This window comes from Lithobates pipiens, unplaced genomic scaffold, assembly GCF_037356315.1.
Source record: "Lithobates pipiens isolate NorthernLeopardFrog02 unplaced genomic scaffold, aLitPip1_a1.2 Scaffold_19, whole genome shotgun sequence".
Classification (NCBI taxonomy): domain Eukaryota; kingdom Metazoa; phylum Chordata; class Amphibia; order Anura; family Ranidae; genus Lithobates; species Lithobates pipiens.
This window is the reverse complement of record NW_027507764.1, coordinates 278,177,774-278,196,420: the sequence shown is the minus strand read 5'-3', so window position 1 is coordinate 278,196,420 and position 18,647 is coordinate 278,177,774. Positions and strand designations below refer to the sequence as shown.

General features: G+C 42.9%; 1 protein-coding gene across 6 annotated transcripts in view; it reads left to right on the top strand.

The window, feature by feature from the left end:
- The window catches only part of MARCHF6 (membrane associated ring-CH-type finger 6), a 1,566,402-nt gene that overhangs the window by 410,292 nt on the left and 1,137,463 nt on the right, over positions 1-18,647 (top strand). For all 6 annotated transcript variants that reach the window (XM_077491957.1, XM_077491954.1, XM_077491953.1 and 3 more), the window contains one exon: positions 15,349-15,381. In XM_077491957.1, coding sequence (XP_077348083.1) covers positions 15,349-15,381 — 33 coding nt within the window. The remainder of the gene's footprint in view (positions 1-15,348; positions 15,382-18,647) is intronic.

The window sequence follows — 18,647 nt, the reverse complement described above, 5'->3', positions numbered from 1 at the left end:
TGGCAAGAATAATCTAAGTTCCTACTATATCTTTACATATACATACAGATCATGCCTAAACAGACAAACCTAATACAGCTACTCTAGTTCACTCCGGACTGGACCCAATGAATTGGAGGAGTGTGCATAAAAGGCGTCGGCGTATTAGGACAATCCTGAAACAACCAAAAATCAGATACCAACACGGCTTCCGCCTACCCTCCTCCGGCCCATTGCATCCACTGCCAAACTACAAATACCATGACTTTACCAATGTCATTTCATAATACTCCATATGAAAAATGGAAGTAAAATAAACTAAGAATACCAAATATTCATAAGTAGAAGGTACAGTGGTGTGAAAAAGTGTTTGCCCCCTTCCTCATTTCCTGTTCCTTTGCATGTTTGTCACACTTAAGTGTTTCGGAACATCAAACCAATTTAAACAATAGTCAAGGACAACACAAGTAAACACAAAATGCAATTTGTAAATTAAGGTGTTTATTATTAAAGGTGAAAAAAAATCCAAACCATCATGGCCCTGTGTGAAAAAGTGATTGCCCCCTAAACCTAATAACTGGTTGGGCCACCCTTAGCAGCAACAACTGCAACCAAGCGTTTGCGATAACGTGCAATGAGGCTTTTACAGCGTCCTGGAGGAATTTTGGCCCACTCATCTTTGCAGAATTGTCCTAATTCAGTTACATTAGAGGGTTTTCGAGCATGAACGACCTTTTTAAGGTCATACCACAACATCTCAATAGGATTCAGGTCAGGACTTTGCCTAGGCTACTCCAAAGTCTTCATTTTGTTTTTCTTCAGCCATTCGGTGGTGGACTTGCTGGTGTGTTTAGGATCATTGTCCTGCTGCAGAACCCAAGTTCGTTTCAGCTTGAGTACACGAACAGATGGTCGGACATTCTCCTTCAGGATCTCTTGGTAGACAGCAGAATTCATAGTTCCTTTTATCACGGCAAGTCTTCCAGGTCCTGAAGCAGCAAAACAGCCCCAGACCATCACACTACCACCACCATATTTTACTGTTGGTATAATGTTCTTTTTATGAAATGTAGTGTTCCTTCTACGCCAGATATACTTGGACACACACCTTCCAAAGAGTTCCACTTTTGTCTCATTGGTCCACAGAATGTTGTCCCAAAAGTCTTGGGGATCATCAAGATGTGTTGTGGAGAAATTGAGACGAGCTTTGATGTTCTTTTTGCTCAGCAGTGGTTTTCTCCTTGGAACTCTGCCATGCAGGCCATTTTTGCCCAGTCTTTTCCTGATGGTGGAGGCATGAACGCTGACCTTAACTGAGGCAAGTGAGGCCTGCAGTTCCTTGGACGTTGTTGTGGGGTCTTTTGTGACCTCTTGGATGAGTCGTCGCTGCGCTCTTGGGCTAATTTTGGGCGGCCGGCCACTCCTGGGAAGGTTCACCACTGTTCCATGTTTTCGCCATTTGTGGATAATGGCTCTCACTGTGGTTCGCTGGATTCCCAAAGCTTTGGAAATGGCTTTATAACCCTTTCCAGACTGATAGATCTCAATTACTTTCTTTCTCAATTGTTCCTGAATTTCTTTGGGTCTCGGCATGATGTGTAGCTTTTAAGGATCTTCTGGTGGACCTTACTGTGTCAAGCAGCTCCTATTTAAGTGATGCCTTGATTGTGAACAGGTGTGGCAATAATCAGGCCTGGGTGTGGCTAGAGAAATTGAACTCAGGTGTGGACAACCACAGTTATAGTATGTTTTAACAAGGGGGGGCAATCACTTTTTCACACAGGGCCATGATGGTTTGGATTTTTTTTTCACCTTTAATAATAAACACCATCATTTACAAATTGCATTTTGTGTTTACTTGTGTTGTCCTTGACTATTGTTTAAATTGGTTTGATGTTCCGAAACACTTAAGTGTGACAAACATGCAAAGGAACAGGAAATGAGGAAGGGGGCAAACACTTTTTCACACCACTGTGTATATATATATAAAAGTACAAAACAAAAATAAATTAAAACTATATATATATATATATATATATATATATATATATATATATATATATATATATATATTATTATGTGTGTGTGTATATATATATATATATATATATACACAAAAAATATTAAAATAAAAGGGACAATCAAATCTATCCATCGCTGATAAAAGCAGTTAAGATATAAATCTATATTTAACCCCCGAGGTGCAAGACTATCTGTCAAATAAATCCATTGAGTTTCTTTCATGGACAGTTCCCTGACCATATTGGAACCACTCCAATTGGGTCCAACATGGTCGATCCCCCAAAACTTTAAACCTGATGGGTCCTGATCATGGTGCAATTTAAAGTGAAGTGACACGTTATGATCCTTGTATCCAATACGGATGTTATGTACATGTTCAGCTATTCTAATTTTTTTGAAAAAATACTAAGCTGCGCTTAACCTATACAGACAAGTTATTGATTGTACGTAAATTAAAAATTATAAATATAACAACCATATATAAATAGTGTTACTTACAACATTTATAATATAAAACACACATAGAAAGATCCAAAATATAAAACTTAAGTCTTGCAATATAAGTTCCCAACATATAAGACTCTTATCAGCAAAAAAGGTAAAACAGAAACACCCAGTGTTTGAATGGTGAGTCCATGTGCATGAAAACTGATTATGAAATAACTGAAAATAAAGTCCTCCAAAATGAGACCACAATATTCATAGATATCCGCCTCTCGGTGCAATAGAAAACAAAAGGGATATTCAATCCACCACCACCATACGATAAAATTTGCCGCTTACCAGAACGACATGACCCCCCACTACAGAGGGTCACACGAGACTTGTAAGGATAGATGTCACTTCCGGCCAAAAGAAGGGGGGATCCTCAGTGTCCTCCTGGTTCCACCACTCCAATGGGGGTAGGGAAGGGGACCTGTTCCCGGGCGTCCTCCTCACAAGTCCACAAGCGTGTTCAAATACAGGAATATAGGAATTGGATGTTCTTCCTCGCACTGTTTAAATGTTCCCGCCCCCACATTCCTTTCAGAGCAGCTGGGCTGCTCTGAAAGGAATGTGGGGCGGGAACATTTAAACAGTATGAGGAAGAACTTTATTCTAATTTTTAACAACCGTTTAGTTCTCCCTATGTACATTAGACCACATGGACAGGTTAATGCATATACCACATGTGAAGTATTACATGTGATAAAGTGCTTGATTGTGAACACTCTTATTAGCAGGAGAGACAAATGTATCAACTCCTCTCAAAGGCCTATCTATTTCCCTGCATTGTCTGCACTTTCTACACGCATAAAACCCATCCTTATCCCAAAAGGACGATAACTGTTAAGGGGGATCTAGAACCTTTTTAACTATAGAATCGCCATAGTTTGGGGCTCTCTGATAAATAAATTTGGGCTTTGGAGGTATCACATTAGTCAAAGTCTTGTCCAAGCATAGCACATGCCAGTGAGTCTTAAAAATGTTTTCCACTTCTCTATACTGTGAATGGAACAAAGTTATAAAGTCCCACTCCTGTTCAGTATTATTTATACTAGCTGGTGTATTTTTTTTTTTTTTTTTTTTTTTTTAAATTAGTCTTTATTAAATTTTTCAAAAGTACAAGAAATAGACAGTAACATATGTCTTAAAGGTGAAAGGATCAATAACAAAGCAATATCATTACCAAATACATACAAAATCCAAGCATGTGCACAAAATCATAATAATGTATACAGTCTTATGTTCCTATATGTATTAAGAAGTAAGGACACCCTTTTACACACTATAGCTACATCCCTTTCAACCAACTTATATTTTCCTTTCACACTTCCAATAAGAGGAAGGTATATTTAAACACTAAAAGCCACAGTAGTGTTGAGAAAGGGAGAAAAGAGACAATAAAGGAAAAGAAAAAGAACAAAGGATGGGAATGAGAGAAGGGAAGGAGGGGGAAAGGGGAATGGGAGGGATGTGGAAGGTTAGGGAATTTGGGATGGATCCATGGTATTGAAAGATAAAGAAGGAGATGGAGCAAGCGGAAATAGATTAGTGGTATTTAGCCCTCCATATGTTCCAAACCTCAACACGTTTCATACCATTCCTTAACCTGTAACATAGTGCAGTTTCATAAATACAATTAGTTTTCACAACAGTGATTACTTCAGAAAGGTTGGGAGCTACATTCGTTTTCCACTTCTGGGTTATGAGCGATCTTGCTGCTAGAAGAACATGTGTCACCACCGTACGGTATTGGGGAGGGTATTTCTCAATACCCAAATTCAACAAGGCCAGCCCCGGTTCAGAGGGAGAAATTATACCTGTGAGGGAAGCTAGCAGTCTAAATACACCGTTCCAGAAGCTAGTCAAATGTTTACAAGACCAAAGGACGTGTATAAGAGTGCCCACATCCCCACAGCCCCTCCAGCACAGGTTAGAGTTCCCTTTAGAGAATTTAGACATCCTATAAGGGGTGAGGTACCACCTCAAGGATATTTTCTGGAAGAGTTCCCAGTGGTTAGCGCAGTGAGAGGATTTATGTATAGAGTTAACGGCTTGGTACCATTGTTTTAAGGAGTATGATTTCCCCAATTCTCCCTCCCACTTTAGATAGGGGGAGGATTTAGTAATTATATTTTTGTGCTGAAGAAGGCCATAGAAAAATGAAACTCCCTTTACCGACTTTAGTGTCCCCTTATAGAACTTCCAGACATCATCCCGCATGAAAATTCGGCATGAGGGCAATGAGCGTAAAAAATGTGATATCTGACCATATTTATACAACTCATCGGATTCTAAACCATATTCAGTCTGCAATACAGTGAACTTTTTGATTTGTTCACCACATAATAAATCAGAAATAATAGTGATACCTCTGGCTTTCCAACTGTGGAGGACAAGATCAGGTATTGCTTTGGAGAGTAAGTCAATATCTATGGGAACCTCAACCATTCCTCCCTCTCCTTGTTCACAACGTCCAAGATCTCTCCATGCCCAAAGAGACGTCTGAATCGTCAAAGGTAGATGTCGTATATGAAAAGGCCTTAACCGATCAAGCCAAAGCAGAGAAAGAAGGTCACCTGTCGGGGACATGGATTGCTCGATGTCTTTCCAGGGGGGAGAGATCTGGTCATTAAACCAAGTATTGAGTTGGGTGAGAGCGACTGCCTTGAAATAGTCTTGAAACTCCACGAAGCCCATACCACCTACTTTTCTATGTTTTATTAACAACTTTTTAGAGCATCTAGGTTTCTTCTTTTGCCAAATGTAGTTATTCAGGAGAGAATTAAGTAATTTAAGGTGGGTGGGTTTGATAGGAACTGGTAATGTACGGAATATATAGAGAACTTGTGGAAGCAATAGCATTTTAAAAGAGGCCAGGCGTCCTGACCACGTTAGTTCTGTTTTAGATATACGTTTGGTTTCGACGGTTAATTTTTGGAGTAGCGAGGTGTAGTTAATATCAGCTAATCTATTGGGGTCGGCTGAAATCTGCAGGCCCAGGTATGTTATACTATCTTCCTTCCAGGAATAGGGAAAAGACTTTTGTAAGCAAAGCTTCAGCTGCAGCGGGATATCCAAGGGGAGAATGAGAGATTTAGTATCATTAACTTTATAGTAGGAGACACTACTAAACTCATTCAATATATGCTGAGCATGTTTTAATGAAAGAGATGGGGCTGTGAGAAATAGGATAATATCGTCAGCAAATAGATTAATTTTATGATTTTTACCTCCGAAGGTGAAACCTTGGATTTCTGGGTGGGATCTAATTTTCTGAGCTAGGGGTTCTATTAGTAAGTTGAAGATGGAGGGGGACAGAGGGCAACCCTGTCTTGTACCGTTCGTTATATTAAAAGGGCGTGAAAGCATGCTAGAAGTATATACCCTCGCAGAGGGGGAGGAATATAGGGCTAAAATTGCGGATAAGATAGGGCCTTCAAATCCAAATCTGCAAAGGGCAGCTCTCATATACCTCCAATGGATCCTGTCGAACGCCTTCTCCGCATCCAAAGAGAGGAGCAGAGAAGGCGTCCGACAGGTCCCTGCATGGCACACGACGTCCACCACCCGCCTCGTCGCATCCGAAGCTTGTCGGCCCAGCGTAAATCCCGCTTGGTCTGGATTTATAAGCGTCGGCAATATGGGAAGTAGTCTCTGGGCCAACAATTTAGCATATATTTTCACATCCGTATTTAGAAGCGAAATGGGGCGGAAATTGGCTGGAGTATCAGGTGTTTTTCCTGGTTTAGGTATCGTGACAACATATGCGGCCAGCATTTCAGAGGGAAATGAGGAGGTGGCAGCTGCCCGTGAATATATTGTTTGTAACGTTGGGGCCAGGAGATCGCCAAATTTTGAGTAGTATTCGCTTGGAAGGCCATCAGGCCCAGGGGATTTGCCCGTCGGTAATGATCTAATAATTTTTTGTATTTCCGTCTGTGAGAATGGGGCATTCAATGTGGAAAGTTGTTCCTCAGAGAGTTTAGGGAGTGAAACGCTCTCCAAAAAAGCTTGGATGCCAGCTTCCGTAGGTTGCGTAGTGGAGGGGTCAGATGTAAGGTTATAGAGTGAAGAATAGTATTGGGCGAAGGAGTTGGCAATATCTTTAGGGTTATGTAATTTGCTTTTGTCTGATGAATTGATTAGATAGGGGATAGTAGTTCGAGATCTTTGGGCTTTCAATCGCTGGGCTAAGTGTTTACCCGCTCTGTTCCCTGTCGAGTAGTGTGTTAGTTTAAGGTAATGGACATATTTATTGTGGTCTTCTAAGAGTAGCAGTCTAAGTTCGGAGCGTAGGTTATTTAATTTATGCGCCTTCGCAGGGGAAGGGTCTGTCATGTTCTGTTTGTCTAGCGAGTCAATGTCTTTCAGGAGATTGTCGATTTTGATGGACCTCTGTTTTTTAAGTCTTACAGCGGCCTGTAGTAGAATGCCTCGTATAAAAGCCTTGTGTGCACACCATAAAACCATAGGGTCTTCAACAGAACCATTGTTAGTAACAAAAAATTCTTTTAGACTTTTGGATACTTCTGATATCTGCGTAGGAGATCCGAACACGCCAGCACTCGCTCTCCAAACTCCAGACACATTATGAGTGTTCCCCTCCGCCACCTCTATCGAAACCGGAGCGTGGTCGGACCAAGAGATGCCATGGATGGCGGAGGAGGACACTCCCTGTAATAGGAATCTATCTACAAGAATCATGTCAATTCTAGAATATGAGTTGTGTCTGGAGGAGTAGAACGAATAGTCCCTCTCATTAGAGTGCTGGCATCTCCAGACATCGTAGAGCCCCTCCTCCAACAACAAACGCTGCAAGGAAGGAAGAGGTCTACGAGACCTGGTGGTAGTATCCAAATGATAGTCAACCGTTAAATTAAAGTCCCCACATAGTACTAGAGCTCCTTGACGTACTTCGTTGATTTTAACGAGCAGTCTCTTGAGGAATCGAAGCTGGTGTGTGTTGGGAGCATAAAGGTTTACAATAGTATAAGTTCTATTATTAAACGAGCCCACCAAAATTATATACCTGCCCTCAGGATCTGTTATCTTGAGGCTACAGGAAAAGACAATCGAGTTCCTAATAGCAATCACAACCCCTTTACGTTTTTGTGAAGCAGATGCGCAAAAAACATGAGAAAAGTTCTTATTGTGGAAAGGAGGCGGATCACTGGCCAGGAAGTGCGATTCCTGTATACAGATAACATCAGCACGTAGTCTCTGCGCTTCCTTCCATACCGATGCGCGCTTTGCTGGGTGATTTAACCCATGGACGTTAAAGGAGATTATATTAAGCATCTGTAATAACTATAGATGATGAGTAGAATGATCCGCAAATCACCTTTGAAAATAGGCTCTGAATCAGTCGAACTTCACATTCCCAGGTAACCAGGATTGAACACCACAGAGACCATCCCAAGAGGTTAGGGGGTAGGATCAAGGGATAAAACAACACATAGAAAAGGGAAATGAAAAAAACGAAGAAAAAACAGTGCAAATGAGGATAAAGCAAAAGTTCCAAAACTTTGGCGTTAGCCATAGATGTAAAAAAAAAACGATCCGACTTGGAATCAGTAGGCAGAAATTCTGCCCGTCGTAAAGTTAGGGGGGGAAAGTGAACGTACGTACCGTTCCGCACGTATACCGAGAGATTCGTGCGAGCGATTATGTTATAGCAATCGGATTATCCGGGAACCTAGTTGTTGCGATTCGAAGGTTTTTTCTTACGAGCCACTACTTGCCAGGAGTCTTGAGACGAAACCTTCGACAGATGCGCTGGAGTAGCGTCCTCAGGAGATGGGAGAATGTTCCACAACTTTAGTAAGTCCAGGCCGTCTTCTAGGCTGTTAATCGTCGTTGTTTGGCCTTCTCTGGTAATGGATAGTTTGCAAGGAAATCCCCATCTATATAGAATGTTGTGATTCCGAAGGGCTTTTGTGATAGGCAGGAGTGCCTTCCTTCGTTGCATTGTATGCTGCGAGAGATCTGCAAAAACCTGAAGGTTAGCATAGCGTTCCGGTGGCTGTTTGTTGGTTCGGAAAGCTGAGGTAAATTTTTCCTTAACTTGGAAAAAGTGGACTCTCATCAGCACATCTCTCGGAATGTTATCCGGGAGATGCGCAGGCTTCGGAAGACGATGTATTCTGTCGATCGCAAGATCCGATACCGGCAAATCTGGCAAGAAGGCCCCCATCAGCTCCTGAGCATACTGGAGAAGTTGCGCCGGTACGACCAGCTCTGGGACGCCTCTTAGCTTGAGATTATTTCGCCTGGATCTGTCTTCCAAATCCGCGATTTTTGCTCTTAGCCAGGCCACCTCCTCCGTTTGGTCGTTCTGGGCATCTACCACTAAGTTAATAGCAGTTGCGAATTCGCCCATTTTGTGCTCCACGTGGTCGACTCTGGCGCCCATAGCATTAATGTCCGACTTAAATCCCCTCATGCATTCCATCATGTCACCATGTAGGGTACTTCGTAGTGAAACCAACATGTCTCTCAAAGTTGTGTCGGATACCGGTTGGTTAGACGTGGGGAACATGTCTATGGTATCCGATAATTCCCTAGTGTCCTCCAACTGATCACCCTCACCACTGACCTGTTCCGCACTGGGATTTTCAGACATCCTCGGTTTAGATTTTGCCGGACTGCGGGAAAGTGGAGTAGACATCCCCGGGGAACCATGAGGTGATCCTTTGTGGAGGTCCGGACTCGGGGCCTCCGATCCAGAGCCGCTGGATGCCGAAGGCGAGGCGCCGTCAGCGCCATCTTGGAGTAGGCCTCGAGGGTTCCGCGGGAAGAAATGTGGTAATTTCTTCAGTTGTGGTAGGTTTTTGCGTTTGCGAGTCATCTTGGCAGTATGAGGTGGAGATAAGTCGTCTAATGAAGCCAGTGGGAAACTGCAAAAGCACCCCGGATAATGAGTGTTCCTCTCGGTATCACGGAGCTACCGTCTCATGCGTCCATACTGTCGCGCGGTAGCCACGCCCCCCCCTAGCTGGTGTATTTTTACGTATAAATAAAAAAAATACTATGCTGCGCTACATCCTAACATTAGTTCCAACAAATACTTTTAAAGTGCCAACTTTACAATAATGAGAAAAAAAAAAACATGATAAACTGACAAAAATGATAAAATATTCCAAAACTGTATAAAACTACTTTTATGATTGCTGCAATGATACATTCTGTGTTAAGTGTCACATTCCACAGACAAAATAAAAATAATAAGCAAACTTATAAAAGTTATATATATGGTGCCAAACGTGAATCATAAAGTGCTATAGTGCATAAAACAGTGATATTCTAATCAAACGCAGATCAGTCCAACATAATCGGTATGTAGTCCTTATTAAAGGTATAATGGTGACTTCATAAAAAGGTGAAAATAACATGTTGTGGTGTCCACACTCAGGTGCTCCCTACCCTCATATGTCTGTTTTCTGTGAAGCAGACCAGCTGCTTCCTGCACCGTCAGGACCTGGAGCTTTATTGCATGGTAGAGAATAAATCGCTTTACAAATTTCGACTCGGGAGAAGGGCTTGTTTAAATTTGATAGCTGTTCTGCAGTTAAGGTAGGTCATTTGAGCTTATGGAGAACGGGCATTAATACAGTCCGAAGTGGGTTTTACAGTGGCAGGGTCTTTTTTGATGTTGTACAGGGAGTTGTAGCTACTGATAGCATCTGCAATAGCTTGAGGATCTACAAACTTGTCCCAGGAAAAAGGGTGGTAGAGGAGGGGGATCTTGTTTTTTTGTCTGGCTCCGCATAAGCGAGCCAGAAGGTCTTTACCTGCTTTATTTCTAGTGTTGTAGTAAGTGACAAGTAACTTGCATTATGCCTTTTCAAGAGTCCAACACGAGAGCTCTCAGCTCCCGACGGTCAGAAAACAATAGTTTTTTATGGGTGGGATGGGGTTTTGATTTGTTCTGTTCCTCTAAGCTTCTGACAATAGTCTTCTCCTTAGCTTGGGAGCTCATTTAAATTAGTAACCCCTCCCAACCACCTCCTTTTATTTGCATTCCATAAAGTGGTTGAAGAAGTCTTCCAATTGACTATGTAGGGACTTCACGTATGAAGAAGAATGTAGAATGAATGTGTTGGCTCTCCATATCTTGATGGGTGTCTGAATTAATGGTTATACTATTGGGAGCATGATCAGACCACCAGGTGATGGTTATGTCCGATTTGAAAATCTGTTAAGCCATTTGTCCACTAGGAAGTAGCCTATTCTTAAGTCAGAATTGTGAATGGCTGAAAAAAAAATGTGTAGTCACACTCCAAAGGATCTCCAGACATCAAAAAGGTCATTAGTTAGGAGGCAGTTAATCATAGGAGACTGAGGTCGTGAACAAAGGGTGTTGGAATCAAGTTAGAAATCTGGTGCCAGATTTAAGTCTCCACATAGCAACATATAGCCCTTTTGGACACGGCGGCCATGTTTGATGAGCTTATTGAAAAAGTGCAGTTGACAGGGTTGTTAGTCGCATAAAGGGAGACTAGTGTATTAGTGATTTTGTCCATGGTGCAGATCAATATAATGTAGCAACCATTTGGGTCTAGGATACTGTCCAGTAGCTTAAAGTTGACGGTATCTTGAATAGCAATGAGTACACCTCTTTTCTTCTGTCTATTGGCTGTAAAGATGTGGGCAAATGCCTTGTGTAAACAGCATGGCACAGCAGTATTTTGCAAGTGGTTCTCCTGGGGTACAGACTATATCACAGCCTTGTGCTATAGCGGTTTTCCAGAGAGATACCCTCTTCGCCGGATGATTGAGGCCTTTGATAAGTGAGAGAATTTTAGGACTCATCGCTAAAGGAATTTAGCTGTAAACCGAGTACATGACATCTAAGTGGGTTCAGCATTGCCTCAGGATAGTTAGGTGCTTGCAATTCGGAGGTCTGCTGATTCATCTTTGTAAATAGTAGGTGGAGATAGGCAGTGCATTGAAAAAGGAAAAAAAAAATGATGGCAAATCTAAGCAGAACAAGTATCTCAAAACTGTAACAGCAGCACCAAGTGTGGTTGACATGCCACAAATGATATCCTGTGGGGGTTAAGTCCATATGGCCAAGACTGTGCTAGGAAGTGGACATTTTCCCTGGAGGATTGTGCAAAGTCGACAACCGTGGCGGCTCAGGGATGATGCCACAGATGTGAAGGAGAGCAGGAGCTTGGTGACCGAAGTGATGTGTGGGTTACTCCATTTCTTTCCACAGTCAGCGTAGTGGGGTTTCACCACTTGTAGGGGATATTATGGTTGCAGAGTCTTTTTGTCACCGTTGCAAGTTGGCGCCTTAGCTGCAGAGTGTGTTTAGACAATTCTTCCTACAGTTGTAGATTTGCGTAGGGGGCCAGGAGTTGGCTAAGGAATCTGGATTTAGCCAGGAGGTGCTCCTTGGTTTGGAGAAAATGAAGGTGCATGACAACATCCATTGGGATCCATCAGGCATGTGGGAAGCCAACATATACAATCAATGAGGTCACTGGGGGAGGGGCACTAAACAGTTCTTTGGTGTAGCGCTGCAGGTTGCTTTGCTGAACTGATTCAGGGACCCCCTCTGGGTTTTAAATTGTTCCAGCATGACTGGTTCTCGGTCTATTTTTGCCTTCAGCCATCTCAGTCCTTCTAGGTTATCATCGTGATCTTCCACTAAGTCATTAACAGTAGTGGTTATCTCCCCCCAATGAGTTCTTTGGTGTAGCGCTGCAGGTTGCTTTGCTGAACTGATTCAGGGACCCCCTCTGGGTTTTAAATTGTTCCAGCATGACTGGTTCTCGGTCTATTTTTGCCTTCAGCCATCTCAATCCTTCTAGGTTATCATCGTGATCTTCCACTAAGTCATTAACAGTAGTGGTTATCTCCCCCCAATGAGTTTTCTATGTGGTCTACTCTGTCTGCTTAACGCACAGAAACACAATATAATTCCTGATTGGTAAAATATGAAAGATATTATGCAGAGTAAATAGATACTTAAAGCTGAGTTTTTTTTTTTAAGTCAGCAGCTACAAATACTGCAGCTGTTGACTTTTAAAATATGGACACTTACCTGTCCAGGGTACCCGCGATGTTGGCACCCGAAGCCGATCTATTCCTTGGCTTTCGGTTGCTGCCGCGGCCATCCTCATTGAGGGAATCAGGAAGTCAAGCTTAAATTCCTGGCTCCCTACTGTGCATGCACGACTCACTCTGTGATATCCCACTGGTCCCTGCTGTATTCTAGGACCCGTGTGTCTCCCAGAATACAGCGGGGTGGGAACAGGAAGTGGCATAGATACTTGCGGGTGGCTCGGGTAACTATGGCCGGAAGTGGGAGCAAATACCTGTATTAGACCGGTATCTGCTCCCACCTCCCCCCTTGAACCCGAAAAAGCGTAAGTTCCATGTTGCATTTAAAATTGCACACTCGTGGAATGGCACCAGGAGGTTTGGTCCCAGAATTATCTCTCTGGCACAGCAACTGTTTTTTTGTATGAGACCTAAACCAGAAGTGACAAATGCTCGTTTCCAATTTCTAATGTCACACAGTGGGAGAAAAAACATAATTTCCTCTGACTGTGTCCCTGGAATTGGATGCCACCAGTTTCATCCTCACTGTGCTCCCTGATCACATGGGCGAGGTCACTAAAGGCGGCAACAGGAGGAGGGTGGGATCCCCTTCTGCCCCTTCCGCTGCCTGTAAAATGAATCCATAGGCTTCCAGCTGCAGAGATGACCAAGATATCACCCTTCCAATACAGCAATGTTTTAGATGCGTTACTGGATGGCAAGTGCTTAATTACTTGCCAACCAGCCATGTATTTACTGCCGCTATTGAGCGAAATGACATACCTGTACATTTAGTTCAACAGCCACTAGGTGGCGTCGTCATGCTGTGATTGGCTAGCGAGGATGTCAATCAACGGGGTCTGGCGGGCTTTATATCTGCCGGTCACCCACGATTGTCCCCGGGGAGGCAGAACTGTGATCTGCCTATGTATTTGCCTATGTAAACAAGGCAGATCACTGTTCTACAAGGGGACAAGATTGAGATCTTTTGTTCCTGCTAAGCAGAACCCAGATGAACCCCTGACAGCGCGAGGAGAAAAAAAGCTGATCACCGGCAGCCGTGAGAGGGACATCAGTCCCGATCACTACGAGCTGCCACCAGATCCTCAGTGCCCACCTGTGCACCCTGCCAGGGCCACCTAGCAATAGGCAACGATGCCACCTACCAGTGCCACCTATCAGTGCCTCAACAACAGTGCTGCACATCAGTGCCACCTATCAGTGTTACCAGGGCCCATCAGTGCCATCTATAAGTGGTATCTATCAGTGCCCATCTGTGCCACCCACCCGTGCCGTCTTTTCTGTGTCTATCAGTGCCACCTTAACTGTGCATATCAGTGCCCATCAGTGCAGCTTCATCAACACATATCAATGAAGGTGAAAAATTACCTGTTTGCAAAAGTTTATAACAAACAACCATGATTTTTTTTTCAAAATTTTCCATCTTTTTTATTTTAGAAACAAATAAAATCCCAGCTGTGATTAAATACCACCAAAAGAAATCTCTATTTGTGGGAAAAAATGCAAAAAAACAATATTTGGGTAGAGTGTTGCATGACCGCACAATTTTCATTCAAAGTGCATCAGCGCTGAAAGCTGAAAATTGGTCTGGGCAGGGGGCATTTAAGTGCCCAGTAAGCAAGTGGTTAAGGTTATAGCTAAATGTGAATAGTGATGGCCTAGAATAGTTGACTAATGATTAATAGAATCATGGTAGCACACGTGTGTGTGGGTGTGTTAAAAAAAAAAAAAAAAAAAAAAAAAATATATATATATATATATATATATATATATATATATATATATATATATATATATATATTTATTATAAACACACTAACATCATGACACATGACTATTACAGTGAATCGGCGACTTCTGTAGTGTAGAAGATGAGGTTAGAGGTTAAGGGTGTATATTATACTAATGATGGATAATGATGGACACCTTAATATCGCAGGAGGCGGGTAAAATAGTCTGTATGTCAAAAGTAGTGATGTTTAGAGTAATGCCCTGTACACACAGTCAGAATTTACAACCACAAATGCTCGATGTGAGCTTGTTGTCGGAAAGTCCGACCGTATGTATGCTCCATCGGACATTTACTGTCGGAATTTCCAACAACAAATGTTTGAGATCAGGTTCTCAAATTTTCCATCAACAAAACTTGTTGGAAATTCCAAGTGTGTGTACACAATGCTCGGAATCAAGCAGAAAAGCCACACTGGCTATTGAACTTAGTTTTTCTCAGCTCGTCGTACATGTTGTACGTCACTGCGTTCTTGACATTTGGAATTTCCAACAACATTTTTGTGACCGTGTGTATGCAAGACAAGCCAACATCCTTCAGAAATCCACGGTTTTGTTGTCGGAAAATCAGGGCACAAGGTGTTAATTTCCAGTTCTTCATTAATACCTCCTGGCGAAAGTACATCCAGAGTGTATATCCAAGAAGTCTCCCGTTGGCAGAGACGTTTCAATCTCTCTGCCACGGGGGAAGGTGGCAGGTATGGATTTGATGATCCATACTTTTAGGCCTAAAGTGGATTTGGGATGGTGTTGGGTAAAGTGTAAAAAAAAAAAAAAGGTATTATTTGCAAGCTTCTATTTATTTTATGTTGCATTATAATGTGATATTCATGTTTGTATGATAGATCTATATATGGTTTATTAGTTTTGTATTTGAATGTAAATATAATACAGTACTTGTGCATAACCACATTGTTTTCTTTTAGTTGCGTTCAGAACTTTTAGTAAAGACCAAGCATTATTATTAGCCTGTTGGTAATCAAATGTTTTTGATTGCTGTAGATGCTGGGCCTGGATGGATCGTTGGTTTTTCTGGTAAGATATTGGATATTATTTTTTTTCCTTGTTCTGAATGAAATGTTCAACTTATATTACATATAATGGACTTTTGGTGTAAACTGTTGTGTGTGTGTGTGTTGGGAGGTAGGGGCAGTGTGACTTTCTGGATGGGCCTTTGCAGTCCACAATATAGCTGCATTTATAAAATTGTCATGTCCTTCTGATTATATGTGAACATGTGTCTTTTGGAAACTTTGACTAACTATGTATTTGTGTAGGGTTAGTTAAATTGTCTACACTTTATATCTAGCATTTGTTTAGTCATCAGTTCTGGGGAATAATAATGTGACTTTAGTCAAGGGGACCTTTTCTTCAATTTTTTTATCCTATTTTCTGTAAATAGTTTTTAGACCTTGCAAAGAGAATGCTGGTATGTTGTTGTCTTTTAATGCAGCAATTAAAGTGGTTGTAAACCCTTTACAATACACTTTGACCTACAGGTAAGCCTAGATTAAGGCTTACCCGTAGGTCCAAAAAATATCTCCTAAACCTACACAGTTTAGGAGATATTTGCCGAAAGACAGGCACTGCTGTCTACGGCGCATGTGCCGTAGACAGAGGCGCACAGGCGCACTGAGCGCGGCATCGTCAACGACGAAGCGCGTGTCGGCTCCCGTGCACATGCGTGGGAGTGACATAATCGCGGCTTCGCCGAATGACAGCGGCGGAGCAGCGAGACCCCACCGAGAAGATGGATGCGGTCACATCGCTGGCTCCTGTGTCAGGTAAACGACACATAATGGACCACTATGCGATGCATAGTAGTCCATTATGCTTTGCCTTTGGAGGGAATGAAAGAGGAAGTAAACTCACTAGGGCTTACTTCCTCTTTTAAAGTGCTATTTTCTGCAATGTATGCCTGGATGTCCTTAATCTAAAGCCGGGTATTCAGCTGTCTTCCCAGCCCAGTAAACTGACAGTTAAAGGGGTTGTAAACCCTCAGTGTTTTTCACCTTAATGCATTCAAGTGGTTGTAAACCCTTACAGACCACTTTTTGCTAGGTACCTGTAGCTACCCAGGATATCTCCTAAACCTGCACAGTTTAGGAGATATCCCCTGTATTTGCATGTGCCAACATCATCGGCACATGCACACTGAAGCAATGGCACGTAGATGCTGTTTTCTTCAGTGAGTGTGCTGTTACCAGCACCTCCCACGCGCATGCACGGAAGTGACGTCATTGTGGCTCTGGCCAATTACATCGCAGGAGCCCCATTACACAGAAATAACCTTTGGGAGTGTTGTCGGCCGCCGGCGTTTACAACCACTTGAAAAACCTTCTTTCATTCAGCAGTGCTCCCGACCACCCCCCCCCCCCCCCCCCCCCTCCGGATACCTGAGCCCTGTAATTGCCACAACAGAAACGAGCACACCAACTCCGGACAGTGTCTCGTGTCCAGATTGGATAGATTGATAGCAGCACAGCCATTGGCTCCCGCTGCTGTGAATCAAATCCAATGACGCAGCAGCAGGACACGGGAACACGGGTGTCCTGTAGGAGAGAGATTCTCTGACGGGACACTTGAGAAGAGGAGGAGCAAGGATAGTCATGGAGGGACCCCAGAAGAGGTGGAGAGGGGCCACTCTGTGCATAACCAACTGCACAGCGGAGGTAAGTATGACATAGGGAAATGAGGACTTTTTATCTCCACTACATCTTCCCTTGGTTGATACATTAACTCTCCAAAGCTTAATAGACCAATCGACACTGCAGAAAAAGAGGTCTTTAAATCCCTGTCACTGCATAAGTCCCCAGATGTAGGTGGCTTTTCAGCCAAGTACTACAAAAGCTTCTCTGAGCTTTTAGTGCCCCACCTAAATGTTTTCAATGAAGCAGCAGTTTCTGGTTCATTTCCTATGAAAATTTTTTTGGCCAACCATTTTTAAACTAAGATATACAAAAATACTAGCCAGTCGACTAATGGAAGTTACTCCCCTCTTGCTAGGAATGGAACAGGTTGGCTTTTTTAAAGGCCGATAGGCTCCAGGTGGGACAAGACGAATAATGGATGATCCGATATGCAGAACTTAAATGTGAACCCTGTGTCATCTTAGCATTAGACGTGGAAACGGCCTTTGACAAGGTCCATTGGGGTACCGATCCCAGGACCTTACAAAATTTGGCCTGTCAGGATTTATTTTTTCAGCAATTATGTCCTTATACGCCACCCTACGGCTCAAGTCTATACCTCGAGTATGTTGTCTAGAAGGCTGGACCCTATCCCCGATAATCTTTTCTCAGGCAATTGAACCTTTAGCAGAGAAAATACATTCAAACCTTGGATGTGCGGGGATAAAGAATTGTCAAACATGTCAATAAATGAGAGTTGTTTGCAAATTACATACTAACCCTGCAAATTCCCTACCTGCTGTTCTGGAGACTCTAGCTTATTTTGAGAAAATGTCCTTTTACAAAGTAAACCGATCTAAATATTACACTCTTCTCATAAGTATAGATATATCGACAATTACATTCCTTAAAGCGGGGTTCCACCCTAAAGTGGAGCTTCTGCTCATTGGAACATTCCCCCCCTCCGGCGCCACAATTGGCACCTTTCGGGGGGGGGGGGGTGCAGGTACCTGTACAGTACAGGTATCTGCACCCACTTCTGGCATAGATATCCGCAGAATCTGCGGATATTTAAACCCCTTTCCGCAGGTCCCCTGCTGTCTGCTGGGAAACACACGGATCCCAGAGACAGCGGGGACCATCCTTATTGCGCAGCGCGACTCGCACATGCGCAGTAGGGAACCGGGAAATTAAGCCGCAAGGCTCCACTTCCTGATTCCCATACCCAAGATGGCGGCGGCAGCACCCGAGAGACGATCGAGAGATCGGCTTCGGGTGCCGACATCGCGGGCGCGCTGGGCGGGTAAGTGTCCTTATTTTAAAAGTCAGCAGCTGCAGTATTTGTAGCTGCTGGCTTTTAAAAAAAAAAAAAAACGGCGGAACTCCCGCTTTAAGTGCAAGTGTAGCTGGGAAGCCGCATCAATTTCTTACTAGTAATATGCCTAACCTATACAAAGTTAATTTTCCTAAACTCCTAGACCAAGTGTCCTAGACCAAGTGCAAATCAGTAAGGCACAGCAATCATGAATCGGTAGAATTGCCGCATGTAAGATGCAAATACTGCCCAAACTTACCTATTACTTGCGTTCTTTCTCTATTCCAGTTCCTCAACAATTTTTCTCTAGTTTAACAGCTGTGATTCCAAATACATATGGACTGGCAAAAAAAAAA